Below are 19,971 nucleotides of genomic sequence, written 5' to 3' on the forward strand. Positions count from 1 at the left end.
GTAATCCAAGGAGCCAGATGAGATCGGCGCCGGGTCACAGGCTGCAAAGGCACGACCCGATCCAGAGCTCCAGCGGCTGCCCTATTCTAGGCAGCTATTAGGTCTCCAGTCGAGGCATGTGCCAGAGCCTCAGGGAATGGCCCAAGCTCCATCTGGAACCTGTCAGACTCCATCAGGCGCCTGGGGCGGAACCATCTTACCGGCTCCGCCTCCCTGCAGCGGGGTGCAGTGGTTCGAAGGTCAAGGTGAAGGAGGGAGTGATCCGACCATGACAAGGACTCTGTGACTATATCCCCTATATCAAGATCACTCAACCACTGTCCAGAGACAAAAAATAGGTCCAGCGTGTTTCCCCCCCTGTGGGTAGGGCCATGAATTAACTGGGTCAGGTTATAGCTGTCATGGAAGCCATGAACTCCGAGCCACCTCAGACGTCTCACCCATGGACGGCAGGTTGAAATCCCCCATGACCATAAGTCTAGGGGTGTCAACTGCCACCGCAGCGATGACGTTGAGTAGCTCAGGCAGGGCTGCTGCCACGGGGCAGGGAGCCAGGTACGTGATCAGCAAACCCATCTGTACCCCATGACCCCATTTCACAAGGAGGGACTCACAGCCAGCCGTCTGAGGAACAGTGGCCTCCCTCGGTCTAAGACCTTTAATAATAACCGCTACCCCCCTCCCCTCCCCTGAGCCCTCGGCTGATGAAATGCATGGAAACCTGGTGGGCACATTTCAACGAGGGGAACCCCCCCTCCTGGCCCAACCAGGTCTCCGTAATACCTGCCAGGTCCGCTCCCCCCCTCCTGAACAAGATCACAAATGAGGGGGGCTTTATTTACTACAGACCTGCTATTGCACAACATCAGCTGAAGGCCCGGACCCTGAGGGTCTGTGCAACCTGGGGAACGAGTGGAGCCTTGGGGGCCGGAGCGTGCCACCGCTCGTAGACAGTGAGCCCGTGCTCCCCTAACATGATATGGCCCCCTGCTTCTGCCGTATCTGCCCCTCCCAGCCACAGTATTGATGTTCGAAATACTATCCGGATAAGCTCTAACCCCCCCCTCGACCCCAGGTCCCCCACCCCCCACGCCACGCTTCACAGCCAGACCCTCCCCTCAGTGAATTATCCCCCATACCCACAGCCCGAATACTAATCCGGCCCTCCCCCCCGGAACCCCTTAAAAGTTTAACTAAAAATTTGTATAAAAAACCCCTCGACCCCCTAGTTTTCACATGCCACCTCTCTGGGTCCCAAAACCCGTCCTTGAGGTAGGCCCTTGATAGTGAGGAGGGCCACATCTGCAAGAGGGGGGAATCTCGCAGCGCAAGAAGATCCAGTGTCGTATACATCTCCGGGTACAGCAATGGAGGCAAGGAGCATAATCAGGGGTCCATATGATAGTTTCAGAAAGATATAGCATGCAACCATTTTTCAGTGAGGCACCACTGGGACCTCCACTGTCCTCTCATGACAGTAGGAGGGGTTCTAACGATTAAATCCAATGGGGACGACATCCAACCCGCCCTCTCACGGCGGGGGGCTCTCAAGCAACCATAGATCGGAAAGTACTCCTCCCGGTGGCGAAATCGTGATGTAACAAAGACCCCCACAGCAGTTGCTTCATTGGCTGACCCATTGTCGAGAGAGAAGTCTTATCAGTCCGTCAGTCAATCCGGGGACAGAGATGGAATAGTCCATTGGCGTAGTCTTATACTCGAAGATCATATCCGAGTAATAGTCCCGATAAAAAGGGGAGTGGAGGAAAGAGGAAGAGGGGGGGAGGGGAGAACCCTTTTAGTCAAGGGCAGATAGTAAGCCCATTTCATAGCATACATAATACCCGGGAGGAGGGGAGGGGGTTGGTATCAGCGCACCAGGGGAAAACCCCTCTGTCGCCCATCAACCCTATCCTCCTCAGTTCTTCCTGGGTAACATACAGTTTCCAGACCCAGCCTCCTTTAAATGCCATAGGAGGCCTCCAGGTCTTCTGCAGCCGCCAGAGGTCTTCCGTGAAGAGGTCTCGCGTCTCCAGTCCCGAGACAAGCCGCTTGTACCCCTCTCAGCTTCGCCCCAGCAAGCCCTTTTTTGCCGGTGATGGTGTTTGGCAACAGCGTCCAGTACTTCAATGGGGTGTGCCACGGCCCCATTAAATATTACGGCTGACTTTGCCACCCCCACTGATACCAGCGCTGCCATCCCCGGCTCCAAAGCACTGCTGAGAAGATTACCGAGTGGGGCGGGTGGATTTCAAACTGGCTGCCTTCCATTCACCGCTACACTGCCGCCTTCACCGCTGCCGACAAGCCACCATTCCGCCATTCTCCTGCCTCAGTCGCATCGGAGCGGCGCGGCTACAGCTCTCCATTGCCGACTCCGGGTACACCCAGGGGCGAGGAAGGTCTCAAAACCCTCGCCCCGAGCTCATCCGACCAAGCCAGGGGTCGCTGGTGACCAAGCGCCCCTGTGGTATCCCCTAGAGCCCCAAAACCATCCCCATCAGATTGCAGCACTTTGCGGCACAGCCGCCATCTTGCACATGCTCAAACCTCATGTTCACATGAAATGATAGGAAAGCGAAAATAGAAAACCGCCGGGATGCCCAGGAATTTTATGAACATAATTTTAAATCTATGCAACTGGAGCTGGAATTAGAAAGGGAGGAGGAAAGTAGAAGTTCAGAGGAGTTACGGGAAGAAAATAGTGTGGGAAATCAAGAGGAAAGGAAGAAGGAGGGGAAAATGGAGGAAAAAGGAGGGGGAGGCAGAGAGATAGTCCTACCAAGAGAAACCCAGCAAACCAAGAAAAAGGTATTAGGAAAATAGGACTAATAGGAGGAGGGGAAGAAAGGTGGGATGGGGAAAGAGGTGCAACTCATTTCATTGAATGTTAATGGTTTAAATATTCCCTCGAAAAGAAGGAAAATACTAAATAACATAGCGAAACTTAATTATGATATTACTTGTCTTCAAGAAACTCATATAAAAAAAACGCATGAGAAACTTTTGCTGTGTTCAAGACTTGGGAAGATGTACCTCTCATTGGCAGATAAGAGGAAATGGGGGGTGGTGATATATGTGAAGGACCATTTAAAGTCTAAGGAAATTTTTAAAGATGAAGAGGGAAGACTATTGTTAATAGAATTAGAAATAAGGCAATTGAAATGTTTATTGGTTACTATTTATGCTCCGAATGGGAACCAGAAGTCTTTCTACGAAGGTATACATAAAAAACTGATTTAATTAAACTATGACCATGCCTGCCTGATCAGGGACTTTAATGTCATATTAGATAACAACCTGTATTATTTACCGGGTATTAAAATGTCGGGGGGAGAGAAGAAAACATATAGGAGGGGGTTGCCAAATGAAGGAATTATGATGAGAGAAGAAGTAGGTCTTCAGAATATATGGAGAGAGCGACAGCCAGAGACAAGACAATATACATTCTACTCCCCCAGGCATAAGTCATGGTCGCGGATCGATATGGCCTGGATGACACTGCAGTTAGGGGAGTATGTTTCCGAGATAGAGATTGGGGTTAATGATTGGGCTGATCATAGTCCTCTGCTTGTAACATGAAGGGGCCAACAGAAAAGGAAAAGGAAAAGATGGAAGATGGATGTGAGAGTGCTGAAGGATGAGGAAGTTTTGACCGGGATTAAGAGAGAAACAGAATATTTCTTTATAGAGAATAAGAAAGAAGATACGAGCTTGCAAAATAACTGGGATTCTTATAAGGCGTTAATTAGGGGATTGGTAATAAAATACACAATAAAGAAGTGGAGGCTGGAAAGAAAGGAACGATCAAATTTAATAGATGGTTTAGGACAGGTGGAAAAGGGATTGCGGAATAAACCAATGGATCAGGCATTAATAGAGGAAAAAATTTAATCCGCCATAAAATAAATTTAATAGACCAAGAGGAAATAGCTGAAAAAATTAGATGGGTTAAACAAGGCTATTTCGAAAATACTAATAAGCGGGGAAGATGGCTAACCTATAGAATTAAAAAGTTAAGGGAAAGAAGTAAAGTAGATGGTTTGAAGGATGTGAATGGAAGATGGGTAACAGATGGGGAAGGTATGAAGGGAATTGTACAGAAGTTCTTCATGGATTTATACAAGGGAGAGGAAGGATCAGATGAAGAGATGGATAAATATATAGAGAGGTTGGACCTTCCAAACGTGCCAGAAGAAGTAAGACAAATATTTAATAGGGAAATTGCAGAGAAGGAGGTGGAAGAGGCAATTGGGAAACACAAATTAGGGAAAACTCTGGGGACAGATGGGATACTTATGGAATTTTATAAGGAAATTTCTGAGACAGTGGGACAATATATGACTGAAGTTTTTAATGGAATTATTTTGGAGGGTAAGATCCCAAATTCCTGGACTGAAGCCTATATTTCCCTGATTCCCAAGGCAGAAACAGATTTATCGCTGATTCACAATTACAGGCCTATATCCCTCCTGAATACTGATTATAAGATCTTCACTTCAATCTTAGCGGGGAGAATGAAAAATTTCTTAAACCAATATATACATAGAGACCAGAATGGGTTATTGCCGCAAAGGCAAATAAGAGACAATGTGAGGATGATAATAGATGCAATGTAGTATTATGAGATTTTTCGGCATAAGGAAGTAGCATTTATTTTTATTGATGCTCAGAAGGCCTTCGATAGGGTCAGCTGGAGATTTATGTTTGCCTTGTTAGACAGGATGGAATTTGGAGACAACTACATACGGGTGATAAGATCAATTTATTCAACTCAATTAACTAGAGCTTTAATTAATGGGGAAGAAACGGGCAAGATTGAAATTGGAAAAGGTACAAGACAAGGATGCCCACTGTCCCCACTTCTATTTATATTTACACTAGAACCTCTTTTATGGGAAATTAGGAGAAATCAGGGAATAAAGGGGCTGAAAGTGAGATCTGAAGAATATAAAAGTCAGGCTTTTGCGGATGATTTGGTTTTTATCGTAGAGGACCCCTTAGATTCTAGTTTTACTCCCAAGAGATTGAGAATTACGGTAGAGTTGCAAGTTTCCGAATTAATAAAGAGAAGACGAAGATTATAACAAAGAATATGACATGGAATCGTTGGAATGAATTGGAGAGAGAATTGGGTCTTCAAGTGACGAAAAAAATAAAATATTTGGGTGTTTGGATGTCCTCCAGAAATACATCTATTATGGTAGATAATTATACAAAGTAGTTAGCCCAAACAAAGATAGATCTAGAGAAGTGGGAACACCTGCAACTCTCCTTACTTGGTAGGATAGCCACAATTAAAACCCATGTGCTCCTGAAATGGAATTATTTATTTCAAACTGCCCCCGCGAGATTAGATAGTGGCTTCTTTAAATTGTTAGATAGTTATGTGAGGAAATTTGTTTGGCAGAAGAAGAAGCCCCAGATAAAACTTAAAATGTTTCAAGAGGCACCAGGTGGGGGGGGGATTTGGTTTACCAAAATGGGAGTTTTACTACTAAGCGGCTAATTTAACTTGGATTAGAGATTGGATGCTTTTAAATAGGAAGAGGATTCTTACACTGGAGGGTTATGATTTGTGTCAAGGTTGGCACCATTTTCTATGGAGAGAGAAGGACAAGAAATGTGGACATTTTAAGAGACACTATCTTCGGAGAATTTTATTAGAATCTTGGGAAGGTTAGGAACAGGTATTATTCAATGATCCCAATTTGGTTTGCCCCACTAGAGGCAATAACATACTCGGCATTATATAATAAGGAAACATTATTGACCTATCAAGACTTGCTTGATCCCCAAGGGGAGCTGAAGACCGTGAGGAGCTCACGAACCAGGGCAAGAAGGTAGATTGGTGAGCTTATGCCCAAATACAGTCGAGGGTCAGAAGGGACAAAGGAAAGGAGGGAATCTATAGATCACTACAGGAGCTAGATAAAATCTTACTGGGAACCGAAAAGAAATTACTTTCAAGGTGCTACCAATTCTTGGTATGATGGATAGGTGAGGAGGTGATTAAGGATACCATGATTACCTGGGGAAGGAATCTCAGATTTTCTCCAAATCTGGACAAATGGGATGTGATATGGAACAGGAATATGAAACTTACTGTGGCAACCCCCTACAACGAAAATATCTATAAAATGGTTACCATTTTATATATGGTCTATATTCCCCCGGCAATATATATGGTCTATATTTCCCCCGGCAAGAATCGCAAGAATGTTTCCGGGAGCCTCCCCAGCATGTTGGAAGTGTGGGAATAGTAATGGGACATATTACCACCAATGGTGGACCTGCCCCAAAGCAGGCAAATATTGGAACCGGATAGTGGAAATTACAGGCTATAATATAGAGCTGAAACCAGAAGTTTTTTTATTGGGAATGAAACCAGACAAAATAACTAAGAAAAAATGGTACTTGATCCTCCACATTACTACTGCAGTTAGGATATTATACTTGCAAGAGTGGAAAAGTGAATTAATACCTACAGAGAATAAATTGATTTGGAAAATTTCAGAATGTGCAAAGGCAGATCGGTTAACGAAATTACTTAGGAACCAGAAAGACTCTTGATTATTATGAGTGTTGGAATTTATGGTATATTTGGGTGAAAGAAAAGAGAGGGAAATGAAATGGATTTCAGTAGTGTTTGTATAGATGTATATTTGTGTACATTCGTTGCAATAACTTTGTATGTATATATGTAAAATATTGGTTTTTAAAAATGGAAATAAACTTTATTTTAAAAAAGAGATCCCACCCATTCTTGGGTGCAGGGGGTGGGGTGAGGGGATCAGGGGGTGGAGCTGCCCTACTTACCAGGCCTCACACATCCCAATAACTGCTTTGCCTTGCCAGCCGTCTTCTGCAGCCACTTGCTGCCACTCGCGCATGTCGCCCACAACCTTTGTTTTGCTGTCAGAGGCCCTTCCAGAAAGCCCTCTGCAGCCGATAACAGAGCTCTGGATCGATCTGGCTGCAGAGGGCTTTCCAGAATGGTTGCCTTAAAGGGTGTAGAAAAATACATCCTGGATCAGAAACCACCCACATTAAAAGCCTTAGTTATAAATGCACACATGAAAAAAAATCATTTAAAAAATTGTGATAAATGTGCTACAGATTTGAAGCAGATCTGAATATCTCCAAATTGAAGATATTCAATATGAAATTATCCAGGGTCTACTTCATAGAAATATAGTATCATTTTGAAACATTCTTGTTAAAACTGAGCAGACCATAAAAGAGATTAGTATTCTAGATTTTGCTTAGATTTTGATATGGACAATGAATGTAAAGGTAATGATCTTTTCCAGATCTGTCTCCACATATACACTATGTGCACAATTATTAGGCAAGTTGTATTTTTGTGAATTAATTTTATTATTGAATAACTACAGTGTTCTCAATCAATCCAAAATGTTAATACATCTCAAACCTGAATATTTAAAAAAGTAAAAGTGAGGTTTTGGCTTTTAGGAGAATACGTGCGCACAATTATTGGGCAACTATTAGTGTGCAGAATTATTATGCAACTAAATGAAAAATGAAAATTTTCCCATCTCCTTTATTTGCATCTGTTAAAGTGAGAATAATAAAACAACTCAAAATGTAGAAATAAACATTTCTGACATTTCAGAAAACAAATCATTGACCAATATAGTCATCTTTCTTTTCAATTAATGGTTAAAAGTCTTCCATTCATGGAGTCTGACAGTTTCTTGATCTGTTGAAGATCAACTTTTTGTGCAGCAGCAACACAGCTTTCCGGACACTGTTCAGAGAAGTGTACTGTTTTCCTTCACCGTAAATCTCCCATTTAAGAAGGGCCCACATGTTCTCAATAGGGTTTAGGTCAGGTGAGAAGAGAATCAGAATAAAGCTGGAAGGTCTCTAGTCCAGCCCCCTGCTGAAGCAAGAGATCCTATACCATTTCACACAAGTAACTGTCCAGTCTCTTCTTAAAAACTTCCAGTGATGAAGCACCCACAACTTCTGAAGGCAAGAACCATGTCATTATTCTTTCATCTTTAAGGCCTTTACTGGCTATCCATGCACTGGAGTACTTCAGTGCATGTGATGGAGCATTGTCCTGCATAAAAATCATAGTCTTCTGAAAGATGCAGACTTTTTCCTGTATCACTGCTTGAAGAAAGTGTCTTCTAAAAACTGGCAATAGGTTTGGGGGTTGTTTTTGAGTCCATCTTCAACCCAAAAAAGGTCCAACTAGCTCATCTTTAATAATAGCCCATACCAGTACCTCACCTCTACCTTGCTGGCATCTGAGTCAAAGTGGAGCTCTGCGCCCGTTACTGATCCAGCCATGGGGCCATCCATCTGGTCTGTCAAGAGTCACTCTCATCTCATCAATCCATAAAACCTTTGACAAATCTGTCTTCAGATATTTCTTGGCCCAGTCTTGCCGTTTCAACTTATGTGTCTTGTTCAGTGGTGGTTAGGTTTCATCCTCTTTTTTTTTTTTAATTTGATTTATATGCCGCCCTTCTCTGAAGACTCAGGGCGGCTTACAATGTGCTCAGCAATAGCCTTCATCCTTTTGTATATTTATACAAAGTCAGCTTATTGCCCCCACAAACTGGGTCCTCATTTCACCTACCTTAGAAAGGATGGAAGGCTGAGTCAACCTTGAGCCTTGGCGAGATTCGAACCCTGCAGTAATTGCAGGCAGCTGGTCTTAATAAGCTTAATAACAGGGTGCCTTAAACCCCTGTACTACCAAGGCTCTTTGCCTTGGCCTTGTCTCTCCTTACCTTGGCCTTGTCTCTGGGCACTGAACATCTTGTACTTCTGGGCACTCCAGGAAGGTTGCAGTTCTGGAATATGACAGCACTGGAGGATAATAGGTTCCCGGTAGCTTCACGTTTGATTCTTCTCAAATCTTTGGCAGTTAATGTGTGTCTTTTTTTCTCAACATGTTTCTTGCAACCCTATTTGCAACAAAACATGATGGTTCTGTAATTATGCCCCAATATCTTAGCAATTTCAAGAGTGCTGAATCCCTCTGAAAGACTTAACAATTTTTGACTTTTCAGAGTGAGTTAAATCTCTTTTTGGCCCATTTTGCCTGAGGTAAAGAAGCTGCCTAATAATTATGCACACCTTGATATAGGATGTTGATGAACTTATGCCACACCTTCCCTCATTACACAAATACACATCACCTGATACGTTTATACTCAATAAGCATTCAAGGTTATACAGTTTGGAGGTGGAAAATTGCATAAAAATGATGATATGGTCAAAATAGTCACTTGCCTAATAATTGTGCATACAGTGTAGTTAAAAACATAACATATTTAATGGGGCTCATTTGCTGTAAGATAAAAAGGCATCTTTTAGTATTTTTTTTTCATTTGTTTCTGGACTCTGGACTAAATGCTTGTTTTTTTGTCAGGAAGCAACAGAAAAGTTCATTGATCTGGAATTTGCTGCAGATGTATTTTTAAATTTCTGAAATTTTTCATACTTTAATAAGAAAAATGGGTCACATTGGTTTCAGGTGGAGTTCCGAAACTTCCCTTTTCTGTTTCAAAAAACTTCCCTTTTCTGTTTCCTTTATAAAGCTTTGGTCATTATTTTTTCTATATCCAATATTGTTTTTTTTTTTACTAAATTTGTTGTTTTTTATTTTTCATTGTTTATAGTTTTTCATGTTTTCCGTTTTTTTTAAGTTTGCCCTGAATGAAATTTCTTTTCTTTTCCTTTGACTTGCAATTTTTTAAAATAAACAGTTCTTATATCCATGTCATCTTTAATTATTTCCTGCTACATAGACAGTATTACATATTCTTTCAAAGGAAGACAAAATATACAAAAACAACCCTGAACTTTTTTTTGGTCATTTATCTGTATCTGTAAATGTTGAATAAAATGGATTGTTTTGTTTTCTTCTCCCTTCATACTTTTGTAGGTTTATCCTTCATCCCAAAGAAGTAATTCACAATCAGCTCTTAGAAAAACAAAAAATAGCAGAAGAAAAAATTAAGGAACTGGAGGTACGTTTGGAATATCTAAAGTGATTGTATGCATGAATATGTATAAATATATGTATTTTGCATTCTTTATTCTATATGGTTAATCTGTATGAAGTGCCTTTGCAGGATGGAAGTTTCAGTTACCAGTATTTTTTATAGTCATCTATAGTATATTATCTACTTACAGATTGCCTATTGCTGGAAGGTGATAATAGTTATTTGAATGAATTTTGGAATAAAATGAATACTCTATAGAAATAAAATATAAGCGATTAATAATCTCAAAGAGCGTTAAGTATCGTTCATATGATAAGATTAATCAAAAGAAAATACTATGTGTGTGGGATCCTCAGAGAAAGTTTAGAAAAAGCTCTTGTTATGCTGGTAATGTAAAACAATTTACATGTGTGAGTTATGTGAAAAACAAGTGCACCCCATGCATTTTTTAAAATACATCTGTGGACTTACTAATACTTTATCTTCATTCAAACAGTATGTAAAGATAAAGGTGATGTAGTTGAACAAAAGAATTATGAAAATTAGCTCTTCAGTAATTTATTCATCAAAAAATTAACACATGTGTTAGTAACTTTGTTACATGAGTATAATAATATAAACTGCTCCAATTAGCCTGTTTAATCTAAAACCAATGTTATATGGTTTTGGAAAACATAAGATTCAATGTTCTTAACATGTTCTATCATATTGCCTTTATTAAAGAATTTTGAATTATAGAGCTCCAAAATATATAGCAAAGATAATTTTGTTAACATTGTTACTTGTTAATTTTCAGATAGTTGATGTAAAGTAAATATCCATCTTTTTCATAACTAAAAGTTAATAATTTGATTGGATTAGTATAGGAACTTTCCCTCTGTGGTATTTTAGTGCAAATGTTAACATTGCTAATTCTGGAAACATAAGAAGAAACCTCTCATCAAAGACAAAGTGCTCAATGCTCTTGAGAGTTTTCTAGCTCCTCCCCCCCCCCAAGATCTTATTTATTGTATGCTGCCTCATATACTTTAGAAAGTATATGTAATTTTACTTACCTGCTCCCACAACAGTTTTTTCTTTTTCTTTTCCCTTAGCCCATTGAGGAGTGAGGATCAGAAAATGGACATCTCATAACCATAGGAGCTCTATTTTTATAGTGTAGCGTAACAGAATCTTGAAAGCTTAGTTTGCTGTTCCTCTCTCTTATTGAAGAGAGTTAAGGCAGAGCAATTTTGAGGTTCCTCCTCATCTTCTCCTGCCTCTTTTTGCTAAGTTCATGTTTTCTTAATGGCTGCTATCCCTACCCCAACCCGTAACCCGTACATACCAAATGCCAGTCAGTTAAGAGCCAGTTGTAGAATAGCTCTTCTAAATTCTTTGAGATACCTTATCTTCTTAATTCATCTCTCATTTCATCAACAAGTCTTTGGTCTCTCAAATCCAAATAATGCTATTCATCTTTGGTAAATAATTAAAACTTAATATGGATTAAGAACACTTTGATTACCTTGTTTCAGCTTGCAAAACTCTTAATTTGCTGTTGCTTTTCTGCCAAATATTCAAAAGCAGCTCTGAGATTTTGCTTGAAATTTGGATCATTTCCTTCTGTGAGGTGCACAGTAAATTTGTCTGCCCTTTCTTTTAGCAGACTCAAAACACAAGTAATTTTGATGAAGTCTATAGGAAATTTTGCAAGTCAATCTGACATGTATAGTTCACAGTGAATTGTGAAAGTCAGAAATTGTTCCTGGGCCTCTTTGGTAAGTCCCTGTGAGAATACAGAAATACCGACTTGGCTTCTGTTTGCTAAATTGTTCCTTACTGAAACAAGCCCTGTCCCAAATGCTATTAGTTGTACCATTGCATTATGCAAATTTATCATTTGTATATCCACTTCTTAGTCTTGATCACTAGAAAAACAGCCAATGAACTTTGATTTTTTTAACATACACATAAGCATCATGACTATAATTCTAAAGGGAAAGAGGTTTGTTTTGAGCAGCCTGAAAAATAGTAGTTGTTAGAAAAATATATTTTAAAATCTTTTATTTTAATAAACATAATTGACAAGTAAGCAAAATATAGTTTGAAGAAAGTTATCTAATTTTATTTTGTATTTAAATGTCATATTTCAGGGAAAACAATGTGGGATGCTCTAAGGACAAGGAAAATATCAATTCATCCTTATGAAAGGAAGTGATTAGGGCTGTGTGTTTTTATTGTTAGTGGGAGATAATTTCTCTGTTCTGTACTATTCTGAGCTTGTTTAGTTGCTGGGTGTTCTCAGACTAGGTAGCTAAAAATAACAAACAGAAGGAGGTTGCTATGAGATGGCTGTAACTTGCTGGATTGATTTTGCAATGTGAAGGAGGTTCAACCTTTGGCATTTTTGATAAATGGTTTTCCTGTTTTTTTGAATCTTTTCATGTTTGAGAGTCTCATTATTATTTATGCTTCTTATGTACAGAAGTGATAAAGCTAAGAGCACTTTACTCTTTAACCAGAATTCTTGTACTATGAAACAATAGGAAAGATCTCATTCTTTCTATGTTGCTTTGAAACTGTTTTTGCCATGATAGTTCCAGCCTATGGATATAATTAATAGTATTTAATTACCGTATTTTCCGGCGTATAAGACGACTGGGCGTATAAGATGACCCCCAACTTTTCCTGTTAAAATATAGGGTTTGGGCTATACTCGCCATATAAGACTGCCCCTCTTCCAATGCACACCAAATAAAAATTAAAAAACATCAACTGGCTCACCTACAATGTAAAAGCAGCTGTGCTAGACCCAAAATGGCCCCTGTAACAAGCAGGAACCTCATACAGCCACAAAAAGTCCAAAAAACCAACTTTCACACTTTACACACACAAAATTCCACATACAGCTTTGTGAGATTTTGTGTGTTTGTGTAGTTGGAGTGAAACACTACAGAAACACACTAAATCTCAGAAAGCTGCACAAATATTGTTTTATTTTATTTTATTTTTATATGAAAGCTAAATTTAAAACTTCCTAAACTTTAAATGGCTAGGTCTAAAAAAGAACAACTAAAAAAACCCCAATTGACTATTTTTTTTAAAGCTCCCAAAGGGGAAAAAAACTTACCCAATAGAACAGGGGTCTCCAACCTTGGCAACTTTAAGACTTGTAGACTTCAACTCCCAGAATTCCTCAGCCAGGTTTGGTTTGCTGGCTGAGGAATTCTGGGAGTTGAAGTCCACAACTAACTCCTTGCTTGATTGCAGGCAGGGAGTTGCTTGTTGCCTGAATAGATTCAGGCAAGCAAAGCAAGGCAAGCGTTGCGACTAGCAGCTGAGGTAAGCAAGCTGGAGGGGGGAAACTTTTTCCCTTTTACGTGGTTTCTGGCGATCCCAGCTGAGTTGCAGGGAACTCAGCTGGGATCGTCAGAGCTGGGATCCTCAGAGTAAAAGGGAAAAAACTTTTTTCCTTTTACGTGGTTTCTGGCGATCCCAGCTGAGTTGCAGGGAACTCAGCTGGGATTGTCAGAGCTGGGATCGCCAGAGCTGGGATCGCCAGAGCCATTTAAGGCTCGTCAGAGCCTTTCGGGCTGGTCTGCCTGGTTACAGGAGAACTACACCCGGCGTATAAGACGACCCCCGACTTTTGAGAAGATTTTCATGTGTTAAAAAGTCATCTTATACGCCGGAAAATACGGTATACTATTCTAGATTTAAATTTGCTGCTTATGCTTTACCGTAAGATAGGTACCATATTTTATTAAATGATTTGAAGTAATAAAAAGTGTCACATATCCACATAATATCTTTGTTATTAACTTTTCTCTGTTATGGCTATAATTTCAAGTAAAATAAGAGCATGTATTATTGAGAACTAGTGGGTGAAGATAATTATTATACGCAGCAATGTGAAATCACAGCTGCCAGATCTTTTATCTGCTGTTAGCCTTCATATACACTGAGTTCTTTCCAAGAATCTAGGATGTCAGAATGTAAGTATATTTGCAGTGCCAAGCCGTATAGCCTTTTGTAATTGACAGACTGAAATTTTGTCAGCGTGCAGATATTCTGAGTGCTGTCTGAAATTTTTGGAATGGCACACAGTGAGACCACCGTAGCTGGTTTCTTTCAGTTTTGATTTTTACTGTGTTTCCCCCCAAAAAAGGACATGTCCTGAAAATAAGGCCACGCCTGATTTTTGGGGTGGGCCTAAATATACGCCCTCCCTTGAAAATAAGCCTCCCCTCTCTCACACACACACACACAGGTCCCTCACCCCCCCAACCCTCCCAAGGGAGCCACATCCCTGCGAACTCCTGCGCCCCTTTCGCCAGTTGCAGCACTGACCGTAAAGGAGCAGCTTGCTCCTGCACGATGGTGATGGCCCGCCCACTCTTGCCCCCATGCCCAAGCGCCGCGTCTGCATAGCCCGCGCTATGGAGTGCCTGCCACAGCAGGCCCCAGCGCAAGCATCGCTGCCCCAGGGCTTCCTTGGCAGGGCGGCCACCAGCAGCAAAGAGGCCTCCATGTCTGGTGGGCAGTCGCAGAGGACTACAATGGCAGGCCTGGCGTGTCCCGCAGCTGGGCACAAGTCTCAGCGGCGATGGCTGGAACGCTGCAGGTGTTGCTGTTGCCACCACCTGTGGACACCCGGCGGTCCCCTACGGCCAAGCTCAGCCACAGATGAGGAGCATTAGCCATGGCTGGGTCGGCCGAGCTGTGTCTGTTGTGGCTGCCCTTGGCGCAGCTACCCGGTGTCTCGCGCCGATTGGAGAGGAGAGGAGCAGGTGGGAAGGGGAGGCCTCCAGCGACCGTCACCATAGAGTGGGAAGCACACTCCTAGAGCAGCCGCTGCCCTGGCTGGGATTTGGAATCCACAGAGGCAGAGTTTGGGGGAGAGAAAGAAAGACTGCTTCTGCTTCTGCTGCATGACCGTATAATGCTTTTTCTTGCCAGCATTCTTTTTTTGTTTTTAATAGATTATTTCAATATTTCATGTCTTGTTTCCTGTACATTCAGTAAGTTCTAATTTTTAACTTACATCAGGCATGAAATCTTCTACTTACCGGATCAGCCACTTCCAGCAGTGAGCACCTCTACTGCGGTTCTGAGCCAACCAGCAAAACCATTTCTGGTTGTAGCGTGTTATGCAGGGTCAGGGTTCTTCTCCTTGACCCACCTGGCCAGAATTACTTGGGGCTTGGGGCTCGTAGCAGACTAGTCTCATTGAGCTGAGACAGCTCCTCAGATACCTTGACCCATGCCATATAGGGTTTTAAAGGTAATAACAAACACTTTGAATTGGACCTGGAAGTAAACTGGTGTAACTAGTGCAGCTCATGCAAAAGCAGTGTTATATATACCACCCTATGCACCCAGAACTGCATATCCCACTGCATTCTGCATCATCTGTAGTTTTTAAATACTCTTCAAGGGTAACTCCATGTAGAGTCCTTTGCCGTAATCCAACTGAGAGATGACCAGGGTCTGTGCACAGGATCTTGCAATCCAAATAAGGGCTTAGTCCTGTCGTGGACTACAGATGATAAACATCCAAATCCAGGGGCCCATTGAATCCACAGCCATTCTGTCTTACCAGGATTCAGCTGAAGCCTGTTGTCCTCCATCCAGACCCCCCAGCCTTCAGGCACTGTGAAAGGGCAGCCACAGCATCACTTGGATCACCAGGGATGAAGATCTGAAGCTCAATATCATCTGCATACTGAAAAAATCTCATGCTATGGTGTTAGATGATCTTATCCAGCAGTTCCATGTAGATGCTAAAGGAGCGGGGAGAATACCAAGCCCTGCAGCACCCCACAGAGGAGTAACTGTGAGCTGAACCTCTCGCTCCCTATTAATACCAGCAAGGTCTGGCCTTGTAGAAAGGAAGCTGAATCAGCACAATATTACACCATTCACCTCTAGACTCTGCTGTTAACCCAAAAGGATATTGTGGTCAATGGTGTCAAAAGCCACCAAGGGGTCAAGGATGGATATACCATCCCTATCCCACTCTTGCCAGAGATCATCCACAAAGGCCACCAATGCTGTTTTCTCCCCTTTTCCAATTACTGGTACTAAGGGAATTTCATTCTAAAACTTTTAATTTTGTGGCTGCTATTATCTAGTTTTCTAACTGTTCACAATAAAGGGATGCCTGTGAAGCCAGTAGTGCTGCTTAGATCCTTGTTCCCTATTTACTAATTTACAATTATAAATGAAATTAAAATCTATGCATTATTACACTTTTATTTTTTTTTATTTTTTTTATTTTATTTTGAATTTATATACTGCACCTTCTCTCGAGGGACTCAGGGCGGTGTACAGCCAGATAAAAACATACAATACAAACATTAAAAAATAATTAAAAGGATATATATTAATTTGGCCCCAATTTAAGATAACAAACCAATTAAAAAATTTAAAATGTGTTAAAAAATATGTTAAGCCAGCCCGGCTTGCTGAAAAAAGAAAGTTTTAAGGGCACGGCGGAAGGCACCGAGGTCTTGGATTCTTCTTATATCAGGGGGCAGCTGATTCCAGAGGGTAGGTGCCCCCACAGAGAAGGCCCTCCCCCTGAGGGTCACCAGCCTGCATTGTTTGGCTGATGGCACCCCGAGGAGGCCCTCTGTGGGAGCGCACAGGTTGGTGGGAGGTCATCGGTAGCAGCAGGCGGTCTCGAAGATAACTAGGTCCTATGCCATGGAGCGCTTTAAAGGTGGTAACCAACACCTTGAAGCGTGCCTGGAAGACCACTGGGAGTCAGTGCAGCTCACGCAGGAGCGGTGTTATGTGGGAGCGCCAGGCGGCTCCCGTGATTACCCGTGCGGCCGCATTCTGGACCAGTTGGAGCCTCCGGGTGCTCCTCAAGGGGAGCCCCATGTAGAGAGCGTTGCAGTAGTCCAGGCATGAGGTGATGAGGGCATGAGTGACTGTGCACAGGGAATCCCAATCAAGAAAGGGCCGCAACTGGCGAATCAGGTGAACCTGACAGAAGGTCCCCTGGCTACAGCCGTCAGATGTTCCTCCAAGGACAGCTGCGTATCCAGGACTCCCCCCAGATTGCATGCCCTCTCCGCGGGGACCAAAGACTCGCCCCCGATAGTCAGTGATGGAGTCAACTGACTATATCGGGATGCCGGGAACCACAGCCACTCAGTCTTGGAAGGGTTGAGCTTAAGCCTGTTCCTCCCCATCCAGATCCGCACAGCCTCCAGGCTCTGGGACATCACTTCAAGGGCATCGTTGGGGTGGCCTAGCGTGGAGATGTACAGCTGGGTGTCATCAGCGTACTGATGGTACTTCACCCCAAAGCCACAGATGATCTCACCCAGCGGCTTCACATAAATGTTGAACAGAAGGGGCGAGAGGACCGACCCCTGAAGCACTCCACATATAAGAGGCCTCAAGGTCGATCTCTTCCCCCCTGCCAACACGAACTGCGACCGGTCTGAGAGAAAGGAGGAGAACCACCGTAACATGGTGCCCCCCATCCCCAACTCTTCCAACCGGTGCAGCATGATACCATGGTTGATGGTATCAAAAGCCCCTGAGAGGTCTAACAGGGCCAGAACAGAGGAATAATCCCTGTCCCGAGCCCTCCAGAGATCATCGACCAACGCGACCAGTGCCTTTTCCGTGCTGTGCCTGGGCCTGAAACCCGACTGGAATGGATCTAGATAAGACGTTTCCTCCAGGTACTGCGGAAACTGTCGCACGATCACACTCTCGACAACCTTCGCCACGAAGCAAAGGTTGGAGACAGGATGATAGTTGGCTAACACTGCCGGGTCCAGGGAAGGCTTCTTGAGAGGCCTCACCACCAAGAGGCTTTCAAGGCCGTGGGGAAGTAACCCTCACTCAACGAAGCGTTAATAATTCCCTGGAGCCAGCCTCGTGTAACCTCCCGGGAAGCCAGTACTAACCAGGAGGGACACGGATCCAGTAAACATGTGGCCACACTAAGTCTCCCCAGAATCCTGTCCACGTCATCAGGGGTCACAGAGTCAAACTCTTCCCAGATAACATTCTCAAGGCTATTCCTTGCCACCCTGCCCGGATCTACCCAGTCAGAGTCCAAATCCCCCCGGATCTGAGCGATTTTGTCATACAGATATTGTCCGAAATCCTTGGCCCTGCCTTCCGGGGGTCCTCCCGCGCTCCCGGGTGGAGCAGGGAGCGGGTCACCCTGAACAGGGCGGCCGGACGATTCTCTGATGACGCAATAAGAGCGGAAAAGTAATTAAACTTTGCCGCCTTTATCGCCAGTAGGTAGGTCTTAATATGTGACCTTACCAGTGTTCGGTCAGATTCAGCGAGACTGGCCCTCCAACCACTCTCCAGGCGTCTTTTCCGGTGCTTCATCTCCCTCAACTCCTCGGTAAACCAGGGAGCCGCAAGGGATCGGCACCGGGTCAGAGACCGCAAAGGCACGACTCGATCCAAGGCCCCACCAGCCGCCCGATCCCAGGCAGCCACCAGGTCTTCGGCCGAGTCGTGTGCCAGATCCTCAGGAAATGGCCCAAGCTCCATCTGGAACCTATCAGGATCCATCAGGCGCCTGGGGCGGACCCATCTAATTGGCTCCGCCTCCCTGTGGCGGGGTGTCGCGGTTCGAAGGTCCAGACGAAGGAGTGAGTGATCTGACCATGACAAGGGTTTCATGTCTATATCCCCTATAACAAGAGCACTCAACCACTGGCCAGAGACAAAAGTCAAATCCAGTGTGTGTCCCCCCCTATGAGTGGGGCCCTGAACTAACTGGGTCAGGTCCATGGCCGTCATGGAAGCCATGAACTCCCGAGCCATCTCCGACGTTTCACCAACGGATGGCAAGTTGAAATCACCCATGACCATAAGCCTGGGTGTATCAACTGCCACCGTGGCTATCACATCGAGTAGCTCAGGCAGGGCCGTTGCCACGAGACAGGCAGCCAGGTACGTAAGCAACAAGCCCATCTGAACCCCATGACCCATCTCACAAAGAGGGACTCACATCCGGCAATCTGTGGCACAGTGGTCTCCCTCGGACCGAGACCTTCTTTAATAATAACCGCTACCCCCCACTTCAAAGAAGAACACAGAGAGACTCTGAACCGGCCCATAACAATGTTTGAACTGATCGAAGCCCGCAAAAAACAAAAGAATAATAAAACCCCAGGATCAGATGGAATTCCTACCGAATTTTACAAACACTCCCAACAAGTAATAGATGAAACATTGCTACAAGTTTTCAATGCAGCATTATCGACAGCTGAAATTCCAAAATCATGGACAGAAACCATTATTACGTTAATACACAAAGAAGACTCAGACCCGACCCAAGTTAGAAACTATAGACCCATTTCATTACTCAATGTGGATTATAAACTATTTATGTCAATACTGGCATAGAGACTCAAAGTAATAATTCATAAATACATACATTCATACCAAAACGGTTTTATACCTAGGAGACAGATCAAAAACAATTTGAGAACGATTATAAACATTTTGGAATATTACGATCAGAAGATAGACAAGGAAGTAGCCCTAATATCTCTCGATGCCCAGAAGGCCTTTGATAACTTAAATTGGTCCTTTCTTACAATACAACTTGAGTCAATGAACTGTGGAGAGAAATTTCTCAAACTGATAAAAAAAATCTACTACCAAACAGCCAAAATCTCAATAAATGGTGACACAAACTTTTGACATTCAGAAAGGAGTACGACAAGGATGCCCCATGTCACCCCTATTATTTATAATAGCATTGGAAGTCTTACTAACTGAAATCAGGAAGGAGGAAGACATTAAAGGTCTCAAGATCTGGGGAGAGGAGTATAAACTGCTTGCCTTCGCAGATGACGTGATTTTCATATTGGAAAACCCAACACTATCTGGACCCAGGCTGATGACAATGATAGAGGAATACAGGGAAGTTGCGGGCCTCAAAATAAATAAACAGAAAACGAAAGTACTGACGAAAAATATGACGCAGATACAGAGGTTGAAA

The 19,971-nt window shown here is 43.2% G+C and overlaps 1 protein-coding gene across 5 annotated transcripts in view; it reads left to right on the forward strand.

The window, feature by feature from the left end:
* PFDN1 (prefoldin subunit 1) overlaps positions 1 to 19,971 on the forward strand; it is a 58,499-nt gene that overhangs the window by 26,849 nt on the left and 11,679 nt on the right. For 3 of the 5 annotated variants that reach the window (XM_034411670.3, XM_060691073.2, XM_060691072.2), the window contains exon 3: positions 9,929 to 10,013. In XM_034411670.3, coding sequence (XP_034267561.1) covers positions 9,929 to 10,013 — 85 coding nt within the window. Of the gene's footprint in view, positions 1 to 9,928; positions 10,014 to 11,083; positions 12,408 to 19,971 lie in introns of those variants that run through there. The other 2 variants (XM_087891233.1, XM_087891232.1) reach the window with 1 other exon arrangement.

The sequence above is a fragment of the Pantherophis guttatus genome, chromosome 3 (genome assembly GCF_059756535.1).
Source record: "Pantherophis guttatus breed Tessera chromosome 3, ASM5975653v1, whole genome shotgun sequence".
Classification (NCBI taxonomy): Eukaryota; Metazoa; Chordata; class Lepidosauria; order Squamata; family Colubridae; genus Pantherophis; species Pantherophis guttatus.